The 20,890-nt window shown below is 48.1% G+C and overlaps 1 protein-coding gene across 12 annotated transcripts; it reads right to left on the bottom strand.

Moving 5' to 3' along the window:
• Window positions 1–1,008: 1,008 nt before the first annotated feature.
• On the bottom strand, window positions 1,009–20,837 carry USP11 (ubiquitin specific peptidase 11). 12 transcript variants are annotated; one of them, XM_027091355.1, is made up of 21 exons: window positions 17,772–20,837; window positions 10,295–10,404; window positions 9,991–10,121; window positions 9,528–9,645; window positions 9,244–9,431; window positions 9,059–9,120; window positions 8,835–8,934; window positions 8,301–8,474; window positions 8,060–8,218; window positions 7,450–7,674; window positions 7,225–7,308; window positions 7,012–7,106; window positions 6,069–6,275; window positions 5,342–5,394; window positions 4,751–5,157; window positions 4,485–4,597; window positions 3,377–3,526; window positions 3,173–3,288; window positions 2,912–3,000; window positions 2,675–2,838; window positions 1,009–2,195 (listed from the first exon to the last, which is right to left on the bottom strand). In XM_027091355.1, exons 1-20 carry the CDS (start codon window positions 17,948–17,950, stop codon window positions 2,701–2,703), a joined length of 2,898 nt encoding a protein of 965 aa, XP_026947156.1. In that variant the 5' UTR covers window positions 17,951–20,837; the 3' UTR covers window positions 1,009–2,195; window positions 2,675–2,700. The 12 variants fall into 12 exon arrangements, with proteins under 12 accessions (XP_026947156.1, XP_026947160.1, XP_026947161.1 ...); XM_027091359.1 differs by lacking the exon at window positions 1,009–2,195 and having other exon boundaries at window positions 2,309–2,838; window positions 4,751–4,821; window positions 4,897–5,157; XM_027091360.1 differs by lacking the exon at window positions 1,009–2,195 and having other exon boundaries at window positions 2,309–2,838; window positions 4,751–4,821; window positions 4,912–5,157.
• Window positions 20,838–20,890: the final 53 nt, after the last annotated feature.

Here is a 20,890-nt window from a genome sequence, read left to right as displayed (position 1 = left end):
TTAAATTTAAAAAGAAAAAAGAAAGCAAGCTGAATTGTCAGAACCAATTGTGTCAGTGCTCTGGAAACAGTCACAGGTTTATAGCAACACAGCAAGTACCCAATCAAGAAAAAGACATCTTCAAAGTCGTGGGAAAGTTCTGTGGCATTCTTACTCACCCTCGCCCCACCTTCTCCCTGGGACCGCAGTTGCGGTCTGGAAGCAGCAGCCTAGTTCCCAGTCCCCTTCCTTGAACTGGAGAGGGCAGAGCAGACTATTTGCAAGTGGTTGCATATGTGCTATCCATCCACCTTGTTCCATGTTCCTTTCTTCTTGCCTTCTTTTGGATTATTCATCTATTTCCCTTCCTCTTGTTTGAAATTTATACTTTTTCTATTCTTTAGTTTTTATACCCTTAATTTATCGAAATGTAGTATTAGTCTAACTTAAAATCTTCTACAAGTGCACTACTTAGTACACTTTAAACTGTATCCAATTCACAGAGTCCCTCCTCGGCTATGTCTGATATGTTGCTAAACTCATCCGACTTCTCAAACTGTTATCTATCTCAGATCTATTACTTCTGCTTGGTTCTTTCTCATTTTCATTTTTAAAAGTTTTAAATTTCTTGTTCATATGTAATCGTCTCTATTTCCATGGCCAGAGTAAGCATAACTGTTTTACATTGATGTCTGAGGATTCTAATATGAGGTGTCTCTGTGTAACTGTGTCTGTTGCCTCTTACTTCTCCTGATTCTTAGGCATGTTGTCTTTTTGAAACGTCTTTGGTTAAACCCGGGAAGTTATCTTGAGTGAATTCATTGTAGGTGGATTTTTGTCCAGGACTGATTGATTACTCATAGCTAATGAGGTCTTTTTTTTTTTTTGCGGTATGCGGGCCTCTCACTGCTGTGGCCTCTCCCGTTGCGGAGCACAGGCTCCGGACACGCAAGCCCAGCGGCCATGGCTCACAGGCCCAGCTGCTCCGCGGCATGTGGGATCTTACCGGACCGGGGCACGAACCCGCGTCCCCCGCATCGGCAGGCGGACTCTCAACCACTGCGCCACCAGGGAAGCCCTGAGGTCTCATTTTGAACCAGCTCTTTACGCCTGATTCCTCATCTGCAAAATGGGGTAACAGTGCTTAAACCATATAGTCTTCGTGAGGATTAAACAACAGCTTATGAGTTCCTGGATCCAGTCATACCTTTAACTAGTATTTCTGTGCTTTTCGCTTAAGTCAGTTTGAGCTGAGCTCCTCACAGCAACTACCTCGATTCTTGCCTGTGTCAACAGCATGACCGGAGATTTGTAGGTGATAAAGCTGGAGGTGGGGGCGGGGGGAGGCTGCCAGGTCCAGTGCAAAGGCAGCAGGCTGAGGGGAATGAGGAGACCCTTCCCATGGGAATGGTCTCTCAGCCGTCCTGATCAGGATTCCCTTCCTCAGTGTGAAAGGTTGGGGTGCTTGTCTACATCCAGATACTGCACATCTGTCCACTCCACGCTGCCCCAAGGTTGTCCCCACAAGAGCCGTTTCTCAGAGGTGACAGCTGGTGCCTACGGGAGGGCTCAGGTGGGGGCTGTGCAGTGCTTAGGTGGCATCTTATGCTCAGACACACTATGCTGCACCCATTCTGTGCTAGGTGCACCACCTCACTCTTCTGTGGCATGAGGCTGAAGGGACCCTGCCTGGTGGGGGAGCTGCAGTCATGGCGGGAGGCTAAGCATAGGGGCGACACAAACACAGCACACCTGTCCTGTCAGTTTGTATGGCTTGGGCCAGATGTACCCACTCCTCAGAGGACACTACTGGGGGCCTGCGAGGTGGTCTGGTTAGTATCTTTTATGTCCGGAAACCACCCATTTGCCCACACGGATGCCTGTCTGTTCCAGGCACACCTTTCCCACATCACCTGTAGTGCAGGTCATGTCCACAAAGATTTCCATCCTGGGTCCAGGGAGGTCAAACATCCCCTCCAGGACTACTGCCGTGTAACTGATAAGGTGTACTGACCTCTGGACCTAGCTCGAGCAATTACTTGACCTCTGTATCTGTTTCCCCATCTGAAATTGGCGATGACAACTCCTGCGTGAGACTGTTGTGAGGATTATGAGTCGATATTTCCAAAATGCTTTGGGAAACACTGGGCATGCAGTTGGTGCTGAGAATCGTGTCTGATGCGCAGATGGTGCTTCAGAAGCACTTAGAATAGTACCTGGCACAGAGATGGTGCACTCAGAGCAGCAGCCATCACACACCTGGCATTCAGTAAGCACACAGGCATAAAACTGGTGCTTGGTAAGTATGTTAAAAGAAAAAAACCCACACTGCCAAGGAACACACTGGCACGTTTATATGTACACAGCAGAAAGTACAGAGTCTCAATAAGAAAATACACTCTGTGTTCAGGTGCATCCCACCACCAACCCCTCAGTTCACCCCAGGTTGAGGACAAGAGGGAAGGGGACAACCATAAATAGAGAATAGAAGGGAGGGTTAATGCTCTAAGGGGCAAACACAGGTAGGGAACACACTGCTGGAAGGAGACATGACCTCTTCTTCCCCAAGAGAAAGCAATATAGCAGCACAGGAGAACAGTAGCCACGACTAAGCCTGTGGCGTCTGGCATGGGGCACCTAACACAGGTAAGAGGACAGGGGTGGAGCTGGGAAGGAAGAGAGCAGAGATGGCTACCTTCCCTGTGGCAGGGCCAGGGCCCCTCAATTTACATCCATGAACTCAGAGTTGGCTGGGGTACCAAAGGCTGGGGACGCTGGGGGGTCAGATAAGCTGGGCTGGGGTTGCAGGCGACGTGCCACATCCTGGCGTTGGTAGAACAGGACATAGGCTGCCTTGGACTGCAAGGAGAGGACAGGAGTCAGTGTGGATCGGGGAGGAGGGTGTCGGGAGAAGGGAGGATGGAAATCACACCTCAATTTGATTCTCAGTCACAGGTGAGACACTGTTGTCATCGAAGTAGTGCCATTGACCGCTGTCCTTGTTGCAGGCAAATGTCGTGTCTATAAAAGAGGGGAAGCTGTCCTCACCCACCCTCCTGCCCCTAAGAGGCGTCCACGTCCGCTCTCACTCCTCCCACCCTAATGACCTCGCCACCCGTTCACACATCTGGGGACACCCACTGGGGACATCCTGACCCCCCAGCACACGGCCCTGCCACAGCCTGGCACATACAGTGTCCATCCCGCAGGCCCCCGTAATGGTTGGAAACTGCAATGAGATCATATTTGTACAGCTCTGGGGCCGACTCGTTCTGCGGCTTGATGACAAACTTGGAGAAGTCCAGGTCCCTGTGGGTGGGGAGAGGGTTAACACTGCTGGCGCCCCCTTCCCCATTGCCTGCCTTCCCCCCACAGCCAGCCTCCCCGGGCCCCGGACCGGATAGGAAACTCCACAAGGGTATCCAGCTTCTCGCGGGAGAACTTGGTGTAGGAAAAGCGCTTCAGGTGGATGATGAGCGTCTCCGGCAGCATCCACAGGTCCAGCTTCTTGGTGGCCAGCTGGTGCTGCTTGCAATTGGGGCAGTACCTAGAGATGGAGCCCGAGTCAGGACACAGACACTTTCTGAGCACCTACCGCATGCTCTTTGTGCCGTGCGGCCTTCGTGGGCCACGTCTCGTCCAGAGATGCTGCTCTTACTCCTAGCCTGCCTGTTACTCTAGTTTGCTCTCTTGACACGTTAAAATCCTACCAAGTACTCACCAACTCCCCACTGTATACACTTTTGTACTGGCGTGTGTTTTTGTTTGGCTTCCAGTCTGTGAGACACTAGTCTTCTTTTAGAGCCTGCCTCTCTCACTCCAGTTTTCTCTCTTCTATTTTATTCACTGACTCACTCGCCAGGTATTTACTGACGGTCTACTGTTGAGTCCTTTGGCACTACTTTGTATTTCTATTCCCTTTCTGCTCCATGGAGATGCCGCTCTTATTTTTTAGACTGGTTTTGTCTTTTTTGGTTCTCTTTTTCTGTTTTGTTTATTCTGCAAGGATCTAATGAGTATCTACTGCACAGCCCACACCATTATAATCAGTGAGAAGAGACACACAGTGAACTTAAAAGTCTTCCCCCTTAAGGGGTTCACTCTAACAGAAAATACAAAAAAACGATGCAAAAGGGGATCTAGGAGGTGACATCAAGTGGCGTTACAGAGCTAGAAAGAGGGAATGGAGGGAGCTGATGGCTGGGAGAGGAGTGGCTTTTAACAGAAGAGTAAGAGAAGGTCTCTCTGAGGAGGTAACATTTGCTCACAGACCTGAGCAAAATGGAGGTCAAATCCTGTAGATAACTAGAGGAAGAATGACCCTGGGAGAAGGAACAGCCCAGGCAAAGGCTCTGAGGTAGGAATAGGCTTGGGGTGTTGGTGGCCAGAGTGGCAGGAAGGCTTCGAGTGAGGGGGAGGGGGAAGGAGGTGTATTTAGTGGTGACGGACTGGGGGAGGTGGTCCCACCCAACTGCACCCCCAGAGGCCCTGTTCTGGGCCCTCACCAGGGGTTTTCCTTCTCCAGGGTCTCAGTGGTGGTGAAGAGCTCGATGCACTCCTGCAGCCGCACCGGAGCCTTCTTCAGCACGTACCCAACACAGTCATGCTTCACGTAGCCCTAGGTTGGGGGAATGGACAGCCAGGTATGAGGATGGGGGTTGTGGGGGATAAAAAGGAGTCGGGGTGGAAGACACACACCGAGTGGTTAAGAGCATGGACTTTGTGTGTAGCGCAAGGTGAAAGTGCCTCCCACCCCCAGGATCTCGTTTACCTCAGCCTCCACCTCGTCATAGTAACGCTTCTTCATCTCTGGCTCCCAGTCGATGGCAATGTACGGCTGGGCTGGGGGCGAGGGGAGGTGGTCATGGGCCCTGCTGCCAAGCACACCCCCCTCCCGCCTCCCCAACCCTGGCTCACAGCTGAAGGAGACACCATGGGTATCCTCGTTGAAGGTCGAGCGGTCGCTGGTCCCATTGGAATTCACTGTCTGCAGGGTGAAGAGGTGTTTGCGCCGTGCTCTCTGGGGCCAGTGGGATGGTCCAGGGGAGTTGTCCACGGGGGCCCGGCTCCCGCCCGCGACTCCAGAGCTGGGCCCAGCCTGCTCCGGCCCAGGGTCTTGGGAGCTGCCCCCAGCCACATGTCCAGCCTTAGGGAGGTTGTCCTTATCCTCCAGGTCTGCTGGGACAGGAGAGGATGTCAGAGGTGGAAATGTGTGAGCCCCAGGGGGTTGAGCTGCAATACACATCCATGTGGACCCTGTGTGGGTCAGACCGACCCCAGACCCCCTGACCCTCCCTCAGGCCATGGGACTGCTTGTACAGACCCTCATCCTTGCCGATCCTCTCTCCTTTCTCCTCCTCACCTTTCTCATCCCCATCATCCTCGTCATCCGAGCTGGGTCTGGTCACATAGCGTCTGCCGACAGAGCAGAGGAGACTCTCAAGGAGGGACCCGAGGGCAGGGAGGACAGAGCCCAGATTCCTACTTTGCTTATGATGGGAAGCTGCTGGTAAACCCACACACAAACAGTTCTTAAGGAGGAGCCCGGAAGGTCTCAGGAGATGCCAGAGGGACACGGGAAGAGGCAGCCTGACAATGTAGGATCTTGTGTGCCACAGTTAAGGAGCGTGGATCTTAAGTATGATAAGCCACTGGTAAACAGGCACACAATCAGCTGTAAATTTCCATCAGGGAAGGCCTCTGAGAAGCACTTGTAAGTGCAACATGAGAGAGAGGTGAAGCCAGATAACGCACTGTTGTTTGCCTTGGTAAGGACTCTGGATTTTAAGCACAATGAAAATCTATCAGTAAAAACAAAACAACCAAGCCTCTCCAAGGAAGAGACAATTAAGTACAAGATGAAGTCTGCATTTTGTCTGTCTTGTTCACCTCTGTGTATCCCCAGCGCCTAGGAGAAGTGGTGCAAAGTCAGAAATTTAGAGAAAGAAAAAAGCCTACAAGTTCCTCTCTGGCCATGTTAAGTTTGAGCTGTCTTCTGGATGCAGACGGGAAGTGGCAACTAAGCAGCTAGACGCCCGGATCTGAGTTCTGACCCCACCTCCCTGCCTGACCCCAAACAGCAGACTCACGAGAGGCGGTACAGCAGGATGTGATACAGGGCGTCCCAGGAGAGCCGGTCCCGGGGCACCGACACCAGGAGCGGGTGCCCAAAGAGCATCAGGCCATAGTAAGAATTGTTGTAGTCCCGGGCTGGGGTGCGCTCCCGCAGGTAGATAGGAAGCACAACGTCCTCTCTGGAGTTCTCGCCAATAGCAGCCCTGCCTGACACCTCGTATCTGTGGGGGATGGACATCAGGTCATGCCTGATCAGGACACCCAAGAGGGATTCGAGGATTCTACCCCAGTTGCTCCAGCCACTCACCACTCACAGCCTGAAAATATTTTTAAAAGGGTCCGAAGAGTTACCCAGGGTTCTGTATTTTACAAACTGTTGGATGATTTACACAGCCCTTTGTTTATGTGATGTTAGATAAAGTACTTTGGTGTTATCAGCGCACTGAGGGAGTTGACAAAAATTTTTTGTGACACAGGGATCTAAAACCATTTTCTTTTTGGAAAACTAAACTGCTTGGTTTACAAAAATTTTTCTACTCATAAAGCATCTTCTATTTTAGTTACCCAAAGATTTCAAACTTGCTCTGAATGTTCTTATGTTCAGAAAGCATCTTAGTGTTCCCCATTTCAAAAATCACTTGGTTTTTGAGGCATGCAATGTGAGTAAGGAGTGCAGATCAGCATCGGGTACATACAAGGTACTAGTTAAGTGCTGAATAAAATAAAGAAACAGGAGCCTCCCTCACATAACAAGGAGGAAAACACCCAAGGACGCCCTGTATAAGGATGTGTCGCCCCACTCACTGACAGCCCCTAGCCCCCTGCCCCACTAAGGCACATGGCCGAAGCCCCGAGCTGTGCAGGTGCCCTGTGAATCAGGCCGAGGAAGGGAGAGGGAAGGTGGTTAACGGAGGAGGTTCCTGAGAAGCCCTCATCTCCCCTCGTCCTCTCACTCACATGAAGATATCATCTCGGTCCAAGATGCTGCTCAGAGACTCCTCCAGCTGGTAGATCTTATAGAAGCGGTGACTGAAGACATCGGCCACCATCATCTGAGAATGGGATGCAGAGAGGGGACCAGTCAGTCTGCCAGGTCTCCCCCAGGCCCTTCTGCCTCTCTCTGCCCCCCTGCCCCTGAATCCCACCCTCCTTCTATCTGCAGAGCCTCACCCTTTCTGGCGAGACACCAGTGTGTTTGGCCAGAGCCACACACAGATCCGAGATCTTGCCTTTCTTGGGGACCACGAGCCGGTGCTGAGGGAGGAACGGTATCCACAAAAGAGCAGAAGGATGTGTGGTGAGTTAGTGAAGGAAACCCTGAGGTACAACAGAGTAATCAAACGAACTCTGACTACATGTCCCTCATTACGTCCCCTGTCCCCATTCCCCCCGTACCTGCTCTGGCTTGCGGCGGGGGTCCATGGAGACAAAGAAGACCTCCATGACCCTCTTGTGGGTCATAGGCAATGGGACACTGAGGTAGCAGAAGGGGTCGAAGGTCACAGACACGTTGCCACAATCAGGGCACACCACCGTGGACTTGAAGAGGCCATGGAAAGTGTCCACAATCACAGAATCGTTCCGCCGTTTGTGGTTCTGCCAGGCCTCCTGAGCAACCTCCTGTTGAGTGCCATGGTGGGTGGTGAGGCTTGCCCGGGGCCGGGGAAAACCATGGTATGGGGTGGATGTGCATGGGATTAAAGTTAAGGTTACGGCCACCGGTAAAGTCCAGAGGCAGAGTTACAGTGAGGGCTATCTGGAGACTGCGTTCACTGTCGGGGCCGGGGATTATTTGGGGCAGGAGACCAGGTGGGGGTTAACTCTGGGTTGGGCGTGAGCGCAGATGTGGCGTTGGAGCCAAGGTTGGGACCGAGGTCAGGGAAGAGGAGCTTAATAGAAAATGGTGGTGTGCGGGATACTCCAGGGAGGCCAGAAAATTCCTGAGGCAGAGGCCCTAGTGGCTTTAATGAGGCTCTCAGGATGGGGGTCTTCCAGGAGCGCCCACCTGATCTGGCCTCCCAGCAGCATCGCACAGTTCCACATATTCCTTCTTCTTAACACGATTGAGGTCCTCGTGCAGCCCATCCAGGAGGAACGACAGCAGCTCCTGTGAGTCATGCTGCTGGTAGCCCAGAAACTGGGACGCAAAGTGGCCGACCTTGGTCTGAGAAGATGGGCAGGGCCGTCAGAGCGTGAGGGAGTTGGGGGGTGGGGGCACAGAGGAACCGGCCAGGGCTGAGCCACACCTTGAACACGTGGGGCACGATGGAGCGGTGGTGGCCGGACCACGCCTGCTTCACCAGGTCCGCATAGGCCTCTGCGATCTCCCCCTTCATGCCCAGTGGGTTGCAGAAGTTGAGCTCCTCCAGGTAGCAGTTTTTGAGGAAGTAGTTGGTGAGCTGTGGCACGTTGCTGAGGCACTGCAGAAGGCAGGGGCCAGGTGCATGAAGAGGCGAGAGAGGTAACCAAGGTGGGGGACAGAGGAAAGGGAGACAGGAGGAAGGGGAAAGAAAGAGAAGGGGCAGGGAAGTAGGGGAGAGAAGAATTTCAGGAGAAGGAAGAATGTGGTGACGAAGGAGAGAAGACAAGGGAAAGCAGGGAGCAAGTGGAAGGAAGAGGCATTAACGTTTCAGAAAGTAATGTGGGCATGTCGAGCCAGACTGTGGGGCCCCAGCTTCCAACTGACCCCTTGCCCTGCAATACCCCCCTAGCTCTGTCCCCAATCTCCAACGCTCAAATCCATCCCTGCGCAGTGCCAGACCTAGACCTAATGGCTCAACCTGCAGGGCCGAGTTCATGAAGCACGTGTTGCCCAGATTGGTGAGACCACAGATGCCCGGCTGGCCCTGGAAGTCCTCATCCTCCTCCGACGCGCTGCTCCTGGGACGGATGAGAAACTCTTATCAGCTGAGGACCTACTACTTGTGGGTGGAATGTGCTCTTGGGCTCAGTTGTTCTGCCTACTGTGGGATCCCACTCTGGACTGGAAACCCCAAGGGCTCACATGGCGGGCAGCTGTGCGCTGGGCCAAGTGCCATCCTTGTTTCGGGTCTCCATGATGACCACCTGGGTTGGAGGAAGAGGAGTAAAGATCAGGAAAGGCATTCATGGAGGGTCCACGGACACCTAGCCCTCACTTCCCCCAACCTGAGCACGGGTGGTGGGCTAAGAAGTCCTCCCCACCCTTACCTGCCCAGTCTTGAGAGCGGCGTCAAGCACTGTGACACGTGTGTTGCACAACCTCTCAAAAGAGCCCTCCGCGTTCTTGATCCACAGCCGTGTCTCTTCTTGGGGGCTCACCAGAAACTGCTCTTGAGCGGTGCGCAGAACTAGGTCTGTGGAGGGTGATGGAGCACATTCAAGGTCTTCCTGGGACCCTGGAGAATCCACCCATCTTGGCATCAGATTCCTTAGGTCACCGAGCTGTGACCGTGGCTGGGAATGCCAACTCATTCCGCGACCCTTAGACTCACCAACAGAATCTGTGCGGCTGAACTGAGCGGTGTGAGCTGTGTCCATATCACTGTGCTGGATGAGCAGCAGTTCTACTGGGTACACTTCAACCTTCTGGATGTTGGACAGCTCCACGACCTGGAAGGAGGGAAGGATGCACACACAGGTGTACCCACCCAACACACACATGGACACAGGAACGACGACCTTTGAGATCAGAGGAACATCCACACAGACAAACACACATGGCATAGACACACGTACGAGGCTCTGTGAGGGGAGCACACACAGGCGAGCAAATGCAGGGGACACAGCAAGATACCATCTAATGACCTGGGAGAGGAGGAGAGGGCAGACCCAGGTGTATGGATACAGCATACGTGAACACACAGGTCTGGACCCATCCTGGGCCTATGGAGGCCTTCCTCCTACGCTCCCCGCCCTATAAAAGCCACCCCCCAGCACCCTCCCCACCCACTATACCTTGCGTTCAATGGGAGGCTGCCCATGCTCTAGACCATACCAGTTGACCAGGTAATGCCAAGCAGCCGCTGGGAGCAGCACATAGTCCTCACCTTCCACCAGTCCCTTCTTGAGGCGCCAGTTTACCTGGTCTGCAGGAGGGCGGGGGGAGGTGGCAGAGGAACAATCAGGGAAGGAAAGTGATGAGTCACTCTGGCCATCTCACCAATGACCTAGCACAGAAAAGGGGCTCATGATCATTTGCGGGGACAAAGATGACAAGAAGTCCAGGCTTGGCTGATGTTGGGAGGCAGAAGCCTGGTACCTTCAAAGAGCTCAGCATTGTTGATGCAGCCAGGGAAGGTGCTGGGGTCCTGGTCTCCTCCCTGCACGTATACTTCCCACTGCTTGTACCAGTGCTGCTCCACGAGGAACCTGGACCAGACAGGTGACAGGGGTGTCACACGGCTATCTGGGGGTTAGTGGTACCACTTCACACGGTTATTAGACTAAAAGTATCAACATGTTACAAGTCAAGATGACAAGTTTCATGAACACCTGAAACTAATACAGCGCTATACGCCAACTATATTTCCGATTAAAAAAAGAAATTCTTCCCAGAATTCAACATTTAAAAAAATTTTCAGCATCATATAAAAATAAATTAGAAGCAAAATGTATTCAGTGAAATCCAGATTTGGATAGAATGCTTAACTTCTTAGGATACTAAAAGAGATTTGATGATTAAAAACAGAAAGTGTGCTCAATAACGGCAAAAAAAAAAAACCAAAACCCATACCCATACCCATGGGGCCAGAAAACAGGAGATTTTATTATGGAATAAACAATAATTCACTTGTATTAGTCTGTGGGGTAACACAGTCAAATTAGGTTCAAAATAACTTACTTGCAGCTAATGTTGTAAGACTTAGCCATTTGTTAAATGTGCAGTGTTTGTAAAGGATACAAAAATCTTCGGCTAAGAAATGGATTGTTAAATTCTGAAAACCTGCTCAGAAATCAAAAAGAATTTCAACTGCTAAAGGAATCATAAAGTTTTCCTTCAAAAACTGTATACTGCCATCTTAAAAATAATTTCTTATTTAGGATTTATTTTGGCTTTAGAGTAAATTTCTAAGTGTATGGTGACTAGCTCACTCTTTATGTAAAACTGTGGTTAAAACATAAAATTTACCACCTGAACCACCTTTAAGTGCAGTTTGACCTATTCTCTTTTAAAGGAGACTTTTATATGCACTACTAGGATAAACATTTAGGACTGTTGAAATCTGCCTTTGTAAAATGTCATGAGAAATTCTGAAGTCTGCAAAATACTCGACATATAATAAGTGCTAAATGAACATTAGCTGTTACTGTTCTGATCCCAGGGCTTAGACAAAAAAGTTCATGTACACGTAATCCTCCTTCCCCCCTCCAACTCTAACACAAACCTGCTCTGCTATGGAATTTTTTTTTTTCTTTTTTTTTTGGCTGCGCCCACCCGTGGCATGCAAGATCTTAGTTCCCAGACCAGGGATCGAACCTTGCCCGCTGCAGTGGAAGTGCGGAATCTTAATCACTGGACCACCAGGGAAGTCCCTGCTATGGAATTGTTGACACATAAAAGGCTGTCCCAAGTATTTAACAGCCTCAAATAAACACTTTTTAAAAAAATTACAAAACTGATAAAAAATACGTAACAGTTTTCCAGCGATTTAACTCTATAAATTGGATTCCTTAAAATGGCAACTTTTCTTTGTTTAAAAAAGGATCAGAAAGGTAGGGGGATGGGGAGATAGAAAAACCCTGGAATAGTCACATGTTGCCCAAATAGGCAAACTTTTCTGTGGGTTGTTTTTTATTCAGTTATTTATTTTGGGGGTTGCAGTGACCCCCACAGACCCCGTACTTCATTCATGCCAGAAACACACACCCTCCGCACTCCAGTGGCTCAAGCCACAGACACTTCCCATCACTCATCTAGAAAACCCCATTGCGGACCTTACCCTCTGCCACTGTACCTTCACCTCCCCTTCAAGGTTTTAATTGCCTCCATTGATGGTCTATGAGGTTACTCAGTAAAGCTAATCTATTGTTAATGGGACCTTCGAAGCAAAAGGAGCCACAGCTCAATGGGTTTTTTTAAAAGCAGATTTTTAAGGAAGATTAACATTAAAATCACTTTTTAGAGTGGTAAGCAAAACCTCCAGACCTGGCTACAACCTGGATTTCTAAAGCCATCATAGAAGACTGAAGTTTTACATAAATTTTCACAAAGTATCACTAGCATGTTTTTTCAATTCAAAGACACAAAAACTTTTTTAACATCTCTGAATTGGGATGGCTCATAATCTGTCAGCTCAGATGGCAGTCATGACAGAGTTGTCATTGTCTAATGAAAAAGCACCACATTGTTATTTACTCCTACACTTCAATTTTTTTTGGTTGCTACTGTAAATGGTATCTTTCAAATTTTAACTTTCTAACGTCTTGTTGCTAGTATACAGAAATAAAATGGATCTTCCTAAAGTCACTTATGTTTGTGTTTCCTCAAATTTGTTAAAATGATATGAAATATGTGCTTATGGAAAGAAATTACTAAAAATATTGTCTGTCCTCTAGATTTCTCTTGTGTCTGGAGAAAATATTGGTTATTCTGGTTAATCATTACACTAGGTATAATAATTACAGAGAAATAGAAATATGGATGTAAACTAAGAGATGGTTTCCTACTTGTTTTATTAAAAGGTTGTTAGCTTATTCAGATGGTAAATGTGCTATTACATTGTTCTAAATTTATTATTTATATATCTGTATAAGCCTACATATACAAATAAGAAGGCAGGCATATAAATAAATCCTTTCTATAAATTGTTACATGAATAATGTACCAAAGGAGAAAAATTAGAATTTGGGCCTTTTTCTGTAAAATGACTACATTAATTTATGCCCAGACTGGAAGTTCCTTTTTCTGTCACCAAATTACTGTTAACTCTTGGTACCTTCTGACATCTCCTTAGCTCATTTTTTAAAAAGAATTCTTGCTTTAAAAAAAAGTTAAGCTCCTAATAATCTTTGTTATTTATCACTGTGTTTTACGAGGTTGACTATAAATATTTCTTGTCTTTACTTCAATTTATATCTTGTTAAAAAACAACTATTCTTCCTTTGTCTTTCACAAATTCAGGCCAAAGTCAGAATAATAACACTGTTAAGATGTTCTTTTCTGTCTAAACTATCTCTGGGAGATACCACAAAGATCTGCTCCTTTGCCCTATAAAAGGAATGATAATAGCATCATTAGGTTTATCCAAAATTCCCCCAATTTTAATTAACTTGAAAATTTCAGAAAAGCTTTCATTTTTCAAACTTGATATTTTTAAAAATGACAAACCAAAAAGAAAGTTTATCTTCCTAGATTAGTTATTAATTATATATAATTAGATATACTAATATAAATATCTTTCAATAACTGCATAGTTTTCAAGCTAAAAAGCATAATGTTCAAGCAACAAAGACTAGTACAGTAACTGTCTACCAAAAGCTCCCCCCTCCAGGACGCTAGACTCACAAACTCCTTTCCCTTTTTGGTTCACAAAAAGTCTGAACAGGTACTAAGGGTGCCGACTCAATTAGAGGGGAATTGTCAGAGGCCTATTGTTTTTTTCAGTCTTTCATTAGATCCAGTGGCCAAAGCATATTTACCTTGTGTAAGAGCTATAGCAGCAATCGCCAACCAAACGTGTGAAAATTTCAGTCGGTTTAGTTCTAGGGTCTTCATTAAAGGTAACGGTGCCCCGTGCTGTGCAGACTTCTCCATTGACAGAAAACCCTCAACATTTCTAGGCTAGTCTCTTAAGCTCCAGTGAGACGTTGCTTCCCCTTCACACATCACAGTCGATTCTGCAATACTGAACCCAGCCACCCACCTTCCTTAACCTGAGCAAAGAGAACCTCATGCTTGCTTACCTCTGTTAGGAAACTATCCCCACCCTGCACAGACCTAGAGACTCCAGCTATCCCAGATTTGTTTTAGATGGTTCATCCTAGAAAATTTGCCAAGGAGGCTAAACTATCACAGATTTGAATTTTCTCTTAAAATTTAAGCTTCTCCTAGAAATTAAATCAATTTAGATGGCCAAATTAATTAAATGCCCCCACCCAAATCTGCCAGCTGACAAAAGATAGAAGGTGCAAATATTAATATGGATATTAGGTATATGATTTGGGGTTAGTCCATGACTTTGAAATGCTTTATAAGCACAAATTTCCTGACCACTGCAGCAAACCCCTATAAAATAGACAGCAAATTAAAGAATCTTGAGGTGCTCTGCTCTAGATAAGCATTAAAAAATGGAGCTAAGGAAAAATGCTGCATATTATCCACAAAAGCAGAGATAAACTGGCTTCACTGAACCAACATCGATGGGATAAATTTTTTTTATTGACAGAGCATAATTTTTTATTCACATGACATAAAATTAACCATTTAAAAAGTGAACAATTCAATGGCATTTAGTACATTCAGCATTGTGCAACCACAACCTCTATCTACTTCCAAAACATTTTCAGCACCCCAAGAGGAAAGCTGGTACTGGTGGGATAATTTTAAAGGGTATTGTCACAAGGCTGTAAAGGTAGGATGGGGCAGAAACCAAAGGCCCCCCCCGCCCTTCTGAACACCTCCAAGTGGGCTATAAAAACGTTCCTGTTATTGTTTATTCTCAGGATGGATTGAGGTTTTGCCTTGCTGGAGAGCTATAGTGTAATGGTAAAACAAACTGCTCAGTTCCATATTTCCGATTTGGGGAATCTCAACTTGTCTCTCCAGTAACAGGAATATATATTTCGCTAGTACTGTGATTAAATAACTCTGTAAAATGAGCAAACCTCACTCCTAAAGGCTCTCAGGTGAGAGCATGCTTGAGGCGTTCGAGGAACAGCAAGAGTCCAACATGGCCGGATGGGGAAAGTGAGGGGGAGGGAAATCAGAAGAGCATGGGAGAAGATCAGAGCCAGGGACCAGCCTCGCAATCCTAAAGCCTACAAGTCATTGTAAGAATTTTAGCAGTTACATTGAATAAAATAGGAAGACTGTTAAAACATTTTGAGGAAAGGATGGACATAAATTATTTTTAAAAAGAATTACTGTGTACGGAAAGAGGAAAATAGTACCTGCACAGTGGAGAAACCCAGCAGATACCTTCACCAAGTGATCAAGGCTAACATCACCAATGACGTCATGTGAATACAGAGTACCCACCTGACATGATGCAAAGGGCACACCATGTGCATCCAGTCTGATTTCATATATATCCTCAATAAAATGAAAGCTTAGACCACAAATACTATTTAGGGATGCATACAATGGTGGGGAAACGTTAACGAAATTAAAAATTCAGGGTAATAACTTCCCCTGGCAGGGAGAGGGATGATCTTCATCTGGGAGGGGCACAGAAGGATTTCTTAAGGTAACGGTCTGAATCTTAACCTAGGTGATTAATTCACAAATTTTTTTATTATTCTTTAAATTTTTAACTTTGAAATGGACTCAGAAAAATAGCAAAAATAATACAAAGAATTCCCGCGTGCCCTTCATCCAGATTCTCCAAATTTAAAATTTTACCCATTTGCTCGATTATTTCTTTAAATACGTTTTTATATATGCCATTCTTTCAACGATTTCAGAGTAAGCTTGCTTACACGATGGTTCTTTACCCCTAAATATTTCGACATGTATTTCCTAAAAACAAAGATATTCCCTTTCATACTCAAAATACAATTATCAAAAGCAAGGAATTAGCAGTACTAATAGCTAATCTTCAGACCTTAGTAAAATTTTACCAATTTCCCCATTCATATCTTTTACAGTAAAAGAGAGAAAATTCATTTTATGAGAAAAAACTTATTTTTAAATAATTTATTTTTTCTGCTCCGGGATCCAACCCAGGATCACACTTTGCATTTAGTTATCATGACTCGTTAAATCCCGTTAATTTCTTCAGTCTGGAACAGTTCTTCATCCTTTGTCTCTCACGACCTTGAAATTTTTGAAGAGCACAGGCCGTTTATTTTTATAGAATGTCCATCAACCTGGGCTACGTAAACGTTTCATATAATCTTTACAGGTCTTACGTATTTCACGACTTAAAAAACGAGATACAACTCGGCGAGAAATAAAATGAACCCAGGAACAGTACATTTCAAGCACTGGTTAGCAAAGAAATCAATTAAACAAGCCGATTTATCAAGATACGCGTTGACATTTTAAAAAGCTATTTGTTCCTGATTACAAAAACAAAGCATTACAAAACAGAAAACAAATGTAACATCGAAGGCCCCTCCCGTGCCAATCACCTGCACTTTCTCCCGTCCTGGGAAGAAGGGCTCGGCCAGAGGCAAAAACCTCGCCGCGTCACAAACTTTGCTCATTCGCAGGCGCCATTTTCTGCTTCACAAGGTACCACCTCCCCTCTGCAGTCTTTCCTCTGCCCCAGGACACGCCCCTCGGCCTACGTCACAAGCCTCGTTCCCAGGCTCCAGCTCCCTCCGTCACGGAGGCTCCGACTCCCCTCCCCCCTCAGCCTTTCAGCACCGATTTCGCTCTTCCGCCTGACATCACCCGCCTCGCCTCCGTTGTCAGGCGCGGCGGAGCACCGCGGGCCGCCCCCAAATGCTACGTTACGTCGCGCAGACCACGCTGCCCCGCTCTGTTGCTGAGAAAACCTCCTTCCCAGGTTCTCAGTTCCACCACGCGAGCCTGACCCCGCCGCCGTGGCCCTTTCTTCTCAAGATCCGCCCCCCTGAATGTAAATTGATACAGCCACTATGGAGAACAGTATGGAGGTTCCTTAAAAAACTAAAAATAGAACTACCATACAACCCAGCAATCCCACTACTGGGCATATACCCAGAGAAAGCCATAATTCAAAAAAGCACATGCGCCCCAATGTTCACTGCAGCTCTACTTACAATAGCCAGGACATGGAAGCAACCTAAGTGTCCATCGACAGATGAATGGATAAAGAAGATGTGGCACATATATACAATGGAATATTACTCAGCCATAAAAAGAAATGAAACTGAGTTATCTGTAGTGAGGTGGATGGACCTAGAGTCTGTCATACACAATGAAGCCAGAAAGAGAAAAACAAATACCGTATGCTAACACATATATATGGAATCCAAAAAATAAACAAACAAAAAAGTGGTCATGAAGAACCTAGGGGCAGGACAGAAATAAAGACGCAGACATAGAGAATGGACTTGAGGACACGGGGAGGGAGAAGGGTAAGCTGGGACGAAGTGGGAGAGTGGCATGGACATATATACACTACCAAACGTAAAATAGATAGCTAGTGGGAAGCAGCCGCATGGCACAGGGAGATCAGCTCGGTGCTTTGTGTCCACCTAGAGTGGTGGGATAGGGAGCGTGGGAGGGTGACGCAAGAGGGAAGAGATATAGGGATATATATATACGTATAGGTGATGCACTTTGTAATACAGCAGAAACTAACACACCATTGTAAAGCAATTTTAATCCAATAAAGATGTTTAAAATATATATATCCGACCCCCTGCCTCTCCACAACAATCCGGTTCTCAGGCCGCAGGCTCCACCACACAGGCCCGGCCCCGCCTCTTTCACAGACAAGGCACTTCCCCGCGTCTCTTGTCCTCAGTCTCACAGGCCACTCCGCCCCACGGCACCTCTCCTGCGGACCTTCGCCGCCCCGTCCCCCACCTTCCCCAACGCCTCCATCGTCCCCCTAGCCGAGGCTCCATTCGCAGCTCCTCCTCACCAGCTTTCGCCCGCCCGCAGCGGATGCCCTCGCCCATTCTCGCCGTTCTCGATCTGGCGCCGCTGGCTCTCCAGGCCCGGCACCGCTTTACGCTGTGGCTCTCGGTCCTCGGCCGCAGCCGCAGCCGCCGGACTATCTGCCACCGCCGCCATGGCCGTTCGCCCTCCTCTCACAGTCATCGCAGCTGGGGATAGGAAAAGTCCCCATAAATGCTACTTCCGGCTTCTGTCCCCGGAAACGGAAACAGAGCCCCCCAAACAGCCGGGGGGCTACTGCCGTTTTGAAAAGGGAGCCCCGCTCGGACGCGTCGAGGGGCTAGGCGGGCATCGGACCTTGGGCGGTGATCTCTGCGACGAATAGGCGGGGTAAAGCCTCCAGTTGGGACCTAAAGACAAAGGTGTCTTGTGGGATTCTAACGCCATGTTGAGTCGGGGCAAACGGTTCTGTGGAAGGTGCAGGTAGAGGTCCCCGGGGTGGACGAGGACATGTATTGGGGAGCGCTCAGAGGAACACAAAGGTTCCAGGTCTTCTCGGTCCCATGCTCTGCTGGGGACCGCGGGCCCCTATCCTGGGAGCGGCGTTTTTGCTAGCCTGACCAGAATACCCTTATTTCATTGCACTACCCTTCCCTTCCATCAAAACCTAATGCAAAAGAGGTCACCACTTCCAGGGCGCCGCCCAGCCCTTCGGGCCTCTTCCCTGGGTGAACTAGATTTATTCTCTTGATAAACGTGTTGAAGGCAAGTCAGCCCCAGGCCAGGTATATTTGTTGGAGTTGCAGTACTAATAATAGTTGACCCTGTTTAGGTGTTTTATTGCACGTAAATAGTAGTTTTAGGCAGCAGGTTGCCTATGGGCAACAATGGGGATGCTGAGCACCAGAAACGTTAATTCACTTTGCCCCACCTAGTAAGTAGTGGAGCTGTGGTTCGAAATCAGGAATTCCAGTTCCAGAGTTGGCACCTTAAAACACCAGGCCAGAGATCCTCAAACTGTGGTCCTAGGCTTTCTACCGGTTCAGGAAACCCTTTCAGGGGGTTCACAAAGTCAAAACTATTCACAACAATACTTTTTCATGGTCATTCTCTCTTGCACATGCGGTGGAATTTTCCAGAGGCTGCATGACATAAGCAAAAGCTCTTTGGATGTCCTCAATTCTTAAGAATATAAAGGGATCCTGAGACCAGAAGTTTGAGAACCAGTCCACCATGCCAGGGTTTTTTCAGCTTAGGCACTGTTGACATTTCTCTGTTGTAGGAAGCATTGTAGGATGTTTAGCTGCATCCCTGGCCTCTGCCCGCTAGCATCCACCAGTTGGCACAACCAAAAGTGTCTCCAGACGCTGCCATATGTCCTCTGGGGGTGGGGGAGATTATCTCCTGCTGAGAACCAGTGCACTAGACTATGCCAGCCTTTTCTCTGCTAGAACTCCCAGCCCTACATGTTGGTGATAACTAAAATTTCCCTCTTTGGCTCTCTACATGTACCTGCCTATTGGCTGTCCCCACTTGACCATATCACAAACTCCCCAAGACAGGCTCATGACTCTGGGTCTGTTTCAGTGATTTCCTTCACTATCACCACCCATACCCACAGGCAAAAACACACCTTGCCTTTCCACACCTAGGCCCAGGCACACACAGGTCCAGAATACCCTTTCCCTGCACAATTTCAAATCCCACTACCACCCATACACATGATCTTATGATTTACCTGTTTTCGGTTAACTTCTGCAGGGCAGGGATTGTATATTACTGTGATTCCAGCCTCCAGCTCAGACCTGGCACAGGTGAGGGGGTCACAACTCAGTTGTGCAAACTTTGAGGGAGGAAAGGGAGCAGCCCTTTCACCTGGGGATCCCCGAAGTGGCATTCGAGTTCCGTCTGGCACATGGCAGATAGCTGCTCTTCAGGCCCAGCTGAAGCTTGTCAGATTCTCTGAATTGACTCTTATTGCCCCTCTGCAAACTCCCCCTCCGCATTTAATTGATAGCCCATCCTTCCTACAATCCAACAAGAGGCCTCCCTCCCTAGGCCTAAACTTGATTTCTCCGTTTTCCAGAAACCAACATCTGCCCACACCAGGTACCCTACCACTTCCCAGAGCAGTTGGATGAATTCTAGTCCGGCCTGGCAATCTTGTCCCCTTTTGCAAGGTCTTCGTTTTCCCCACCTCCCTTGCTGCCAGAGGTGGCCATGTCAACTGATTCTAGCCAAATGATGGCATAAGTCCGCTGACGAGCTTGTGGAAGTTTCAGCCCTGTTACAAGGATGCGGTCAGGTAGGGAGGGTGATGTTTTCCCTGCTTGCTTTCCCATCTTTGGGGACATGGCAGCCATCATGGAACTATAAGGCTGCAAGCTATCACCAAAGTGCTTACAGGGACACAGTAGAGGTCCGTCGGCCACTGCCACCGCTAGACTTCAGTAACCAGTCACTTAAGCTTGCATCTCCTGTAGCATTTGCCTGCCCACCCTACCTCTTCTGCCTGGAAGTCTATCCTAGGCTTTGCCCAAGATGGTGGACAGGGGCTAGAACTCCCAGGACAGAGGAAATCAAAGCCTCGACTTGAGACCAAGTCCCAGGCTGTCTCTTGACCTCTAGCCTCTCACAAACCACTGCATCCTCCCCAGGGTCATCTCATACATGTCCATGGTTTCCATTACTTCCTAGACACCAGTAATCTAAACATCCAATTCCATCAATGGCCCTACTCCTGAATTTGATCCATGTATTAAAAGCATTCCCCTATCTACTCAGTGGTTCAAAATCTACCCTCCTCTCATATTCCCTCTCCAACTGGCCTTTCTCATGCTCCCAGCCAGACATGTCTTGGTCATACTGGGCCTCTCTGCCTCATCTCCCCAACTCATTTTATTGGGCCTTCCAAGTGTCTTTCAAACAGCCTCTCTACACCCACCAGTCTACCCTCTATCTGGCTCCCGCATATTCTCAGGTAAATCTGATTCCTCTCTCCTTAGCCTATGCTCTTATACAGCCTGCCCTGCCTGCTTCAACTCGATGTTCCAGGTGTGCAACCCCTCAGATGCCTTTTTCATAGTCCTGACGTGTCCCTGGCCCACTCCCAGTGCTCTTCTAGATGATGGGGACCAGGTATGA

This window comes from Aethalodelphis obliquidens, unplaced genomic scaffold (genome assembly GCF_003676395.1).
Source record: "Aethalodelphis obliquidens isolate GAN/ISIS:26980383/991018 unplaced genomic scaffold, ASM367639v1 scaffold71, whole genome shotgun sequence".
Lineage (NCBI taxonomy): Eukaryota > Metazoa > Chordata > Mammalia > Artiodactyla > Delphinidae > Aethalodelphis > Aethalodelphis obliquidens.
This window is presented reverse-complemented; position numbering and strand designations above follow the sequence as displayed.

Excerpts from the sequence above, each read along its gene's own strand:
- USP11 (XM_027091355.1), bottom strand. The coding sequence starts at position 17,950 with ATGACTGTGAGAGGAGGGCGAACGGCCATGGCGGCGGTGGCAGATAGT. Across the intron at positions 5,395-6,068 it reads ATCCTGCTGTACCGCCTCTC|ACGCTATGTGACCAGACCCA; the intron begins GTGAGTCTGCTG and ends CTCTGTCGGCAG. Across the intron at positions 4,598-4,750 it reads ATGACGAGGTGGAGGCTGAG|GGCTACGTGAAGCATGACTG; the intron begins GTAAACGAGATC and ends CCCCCAACCTAG.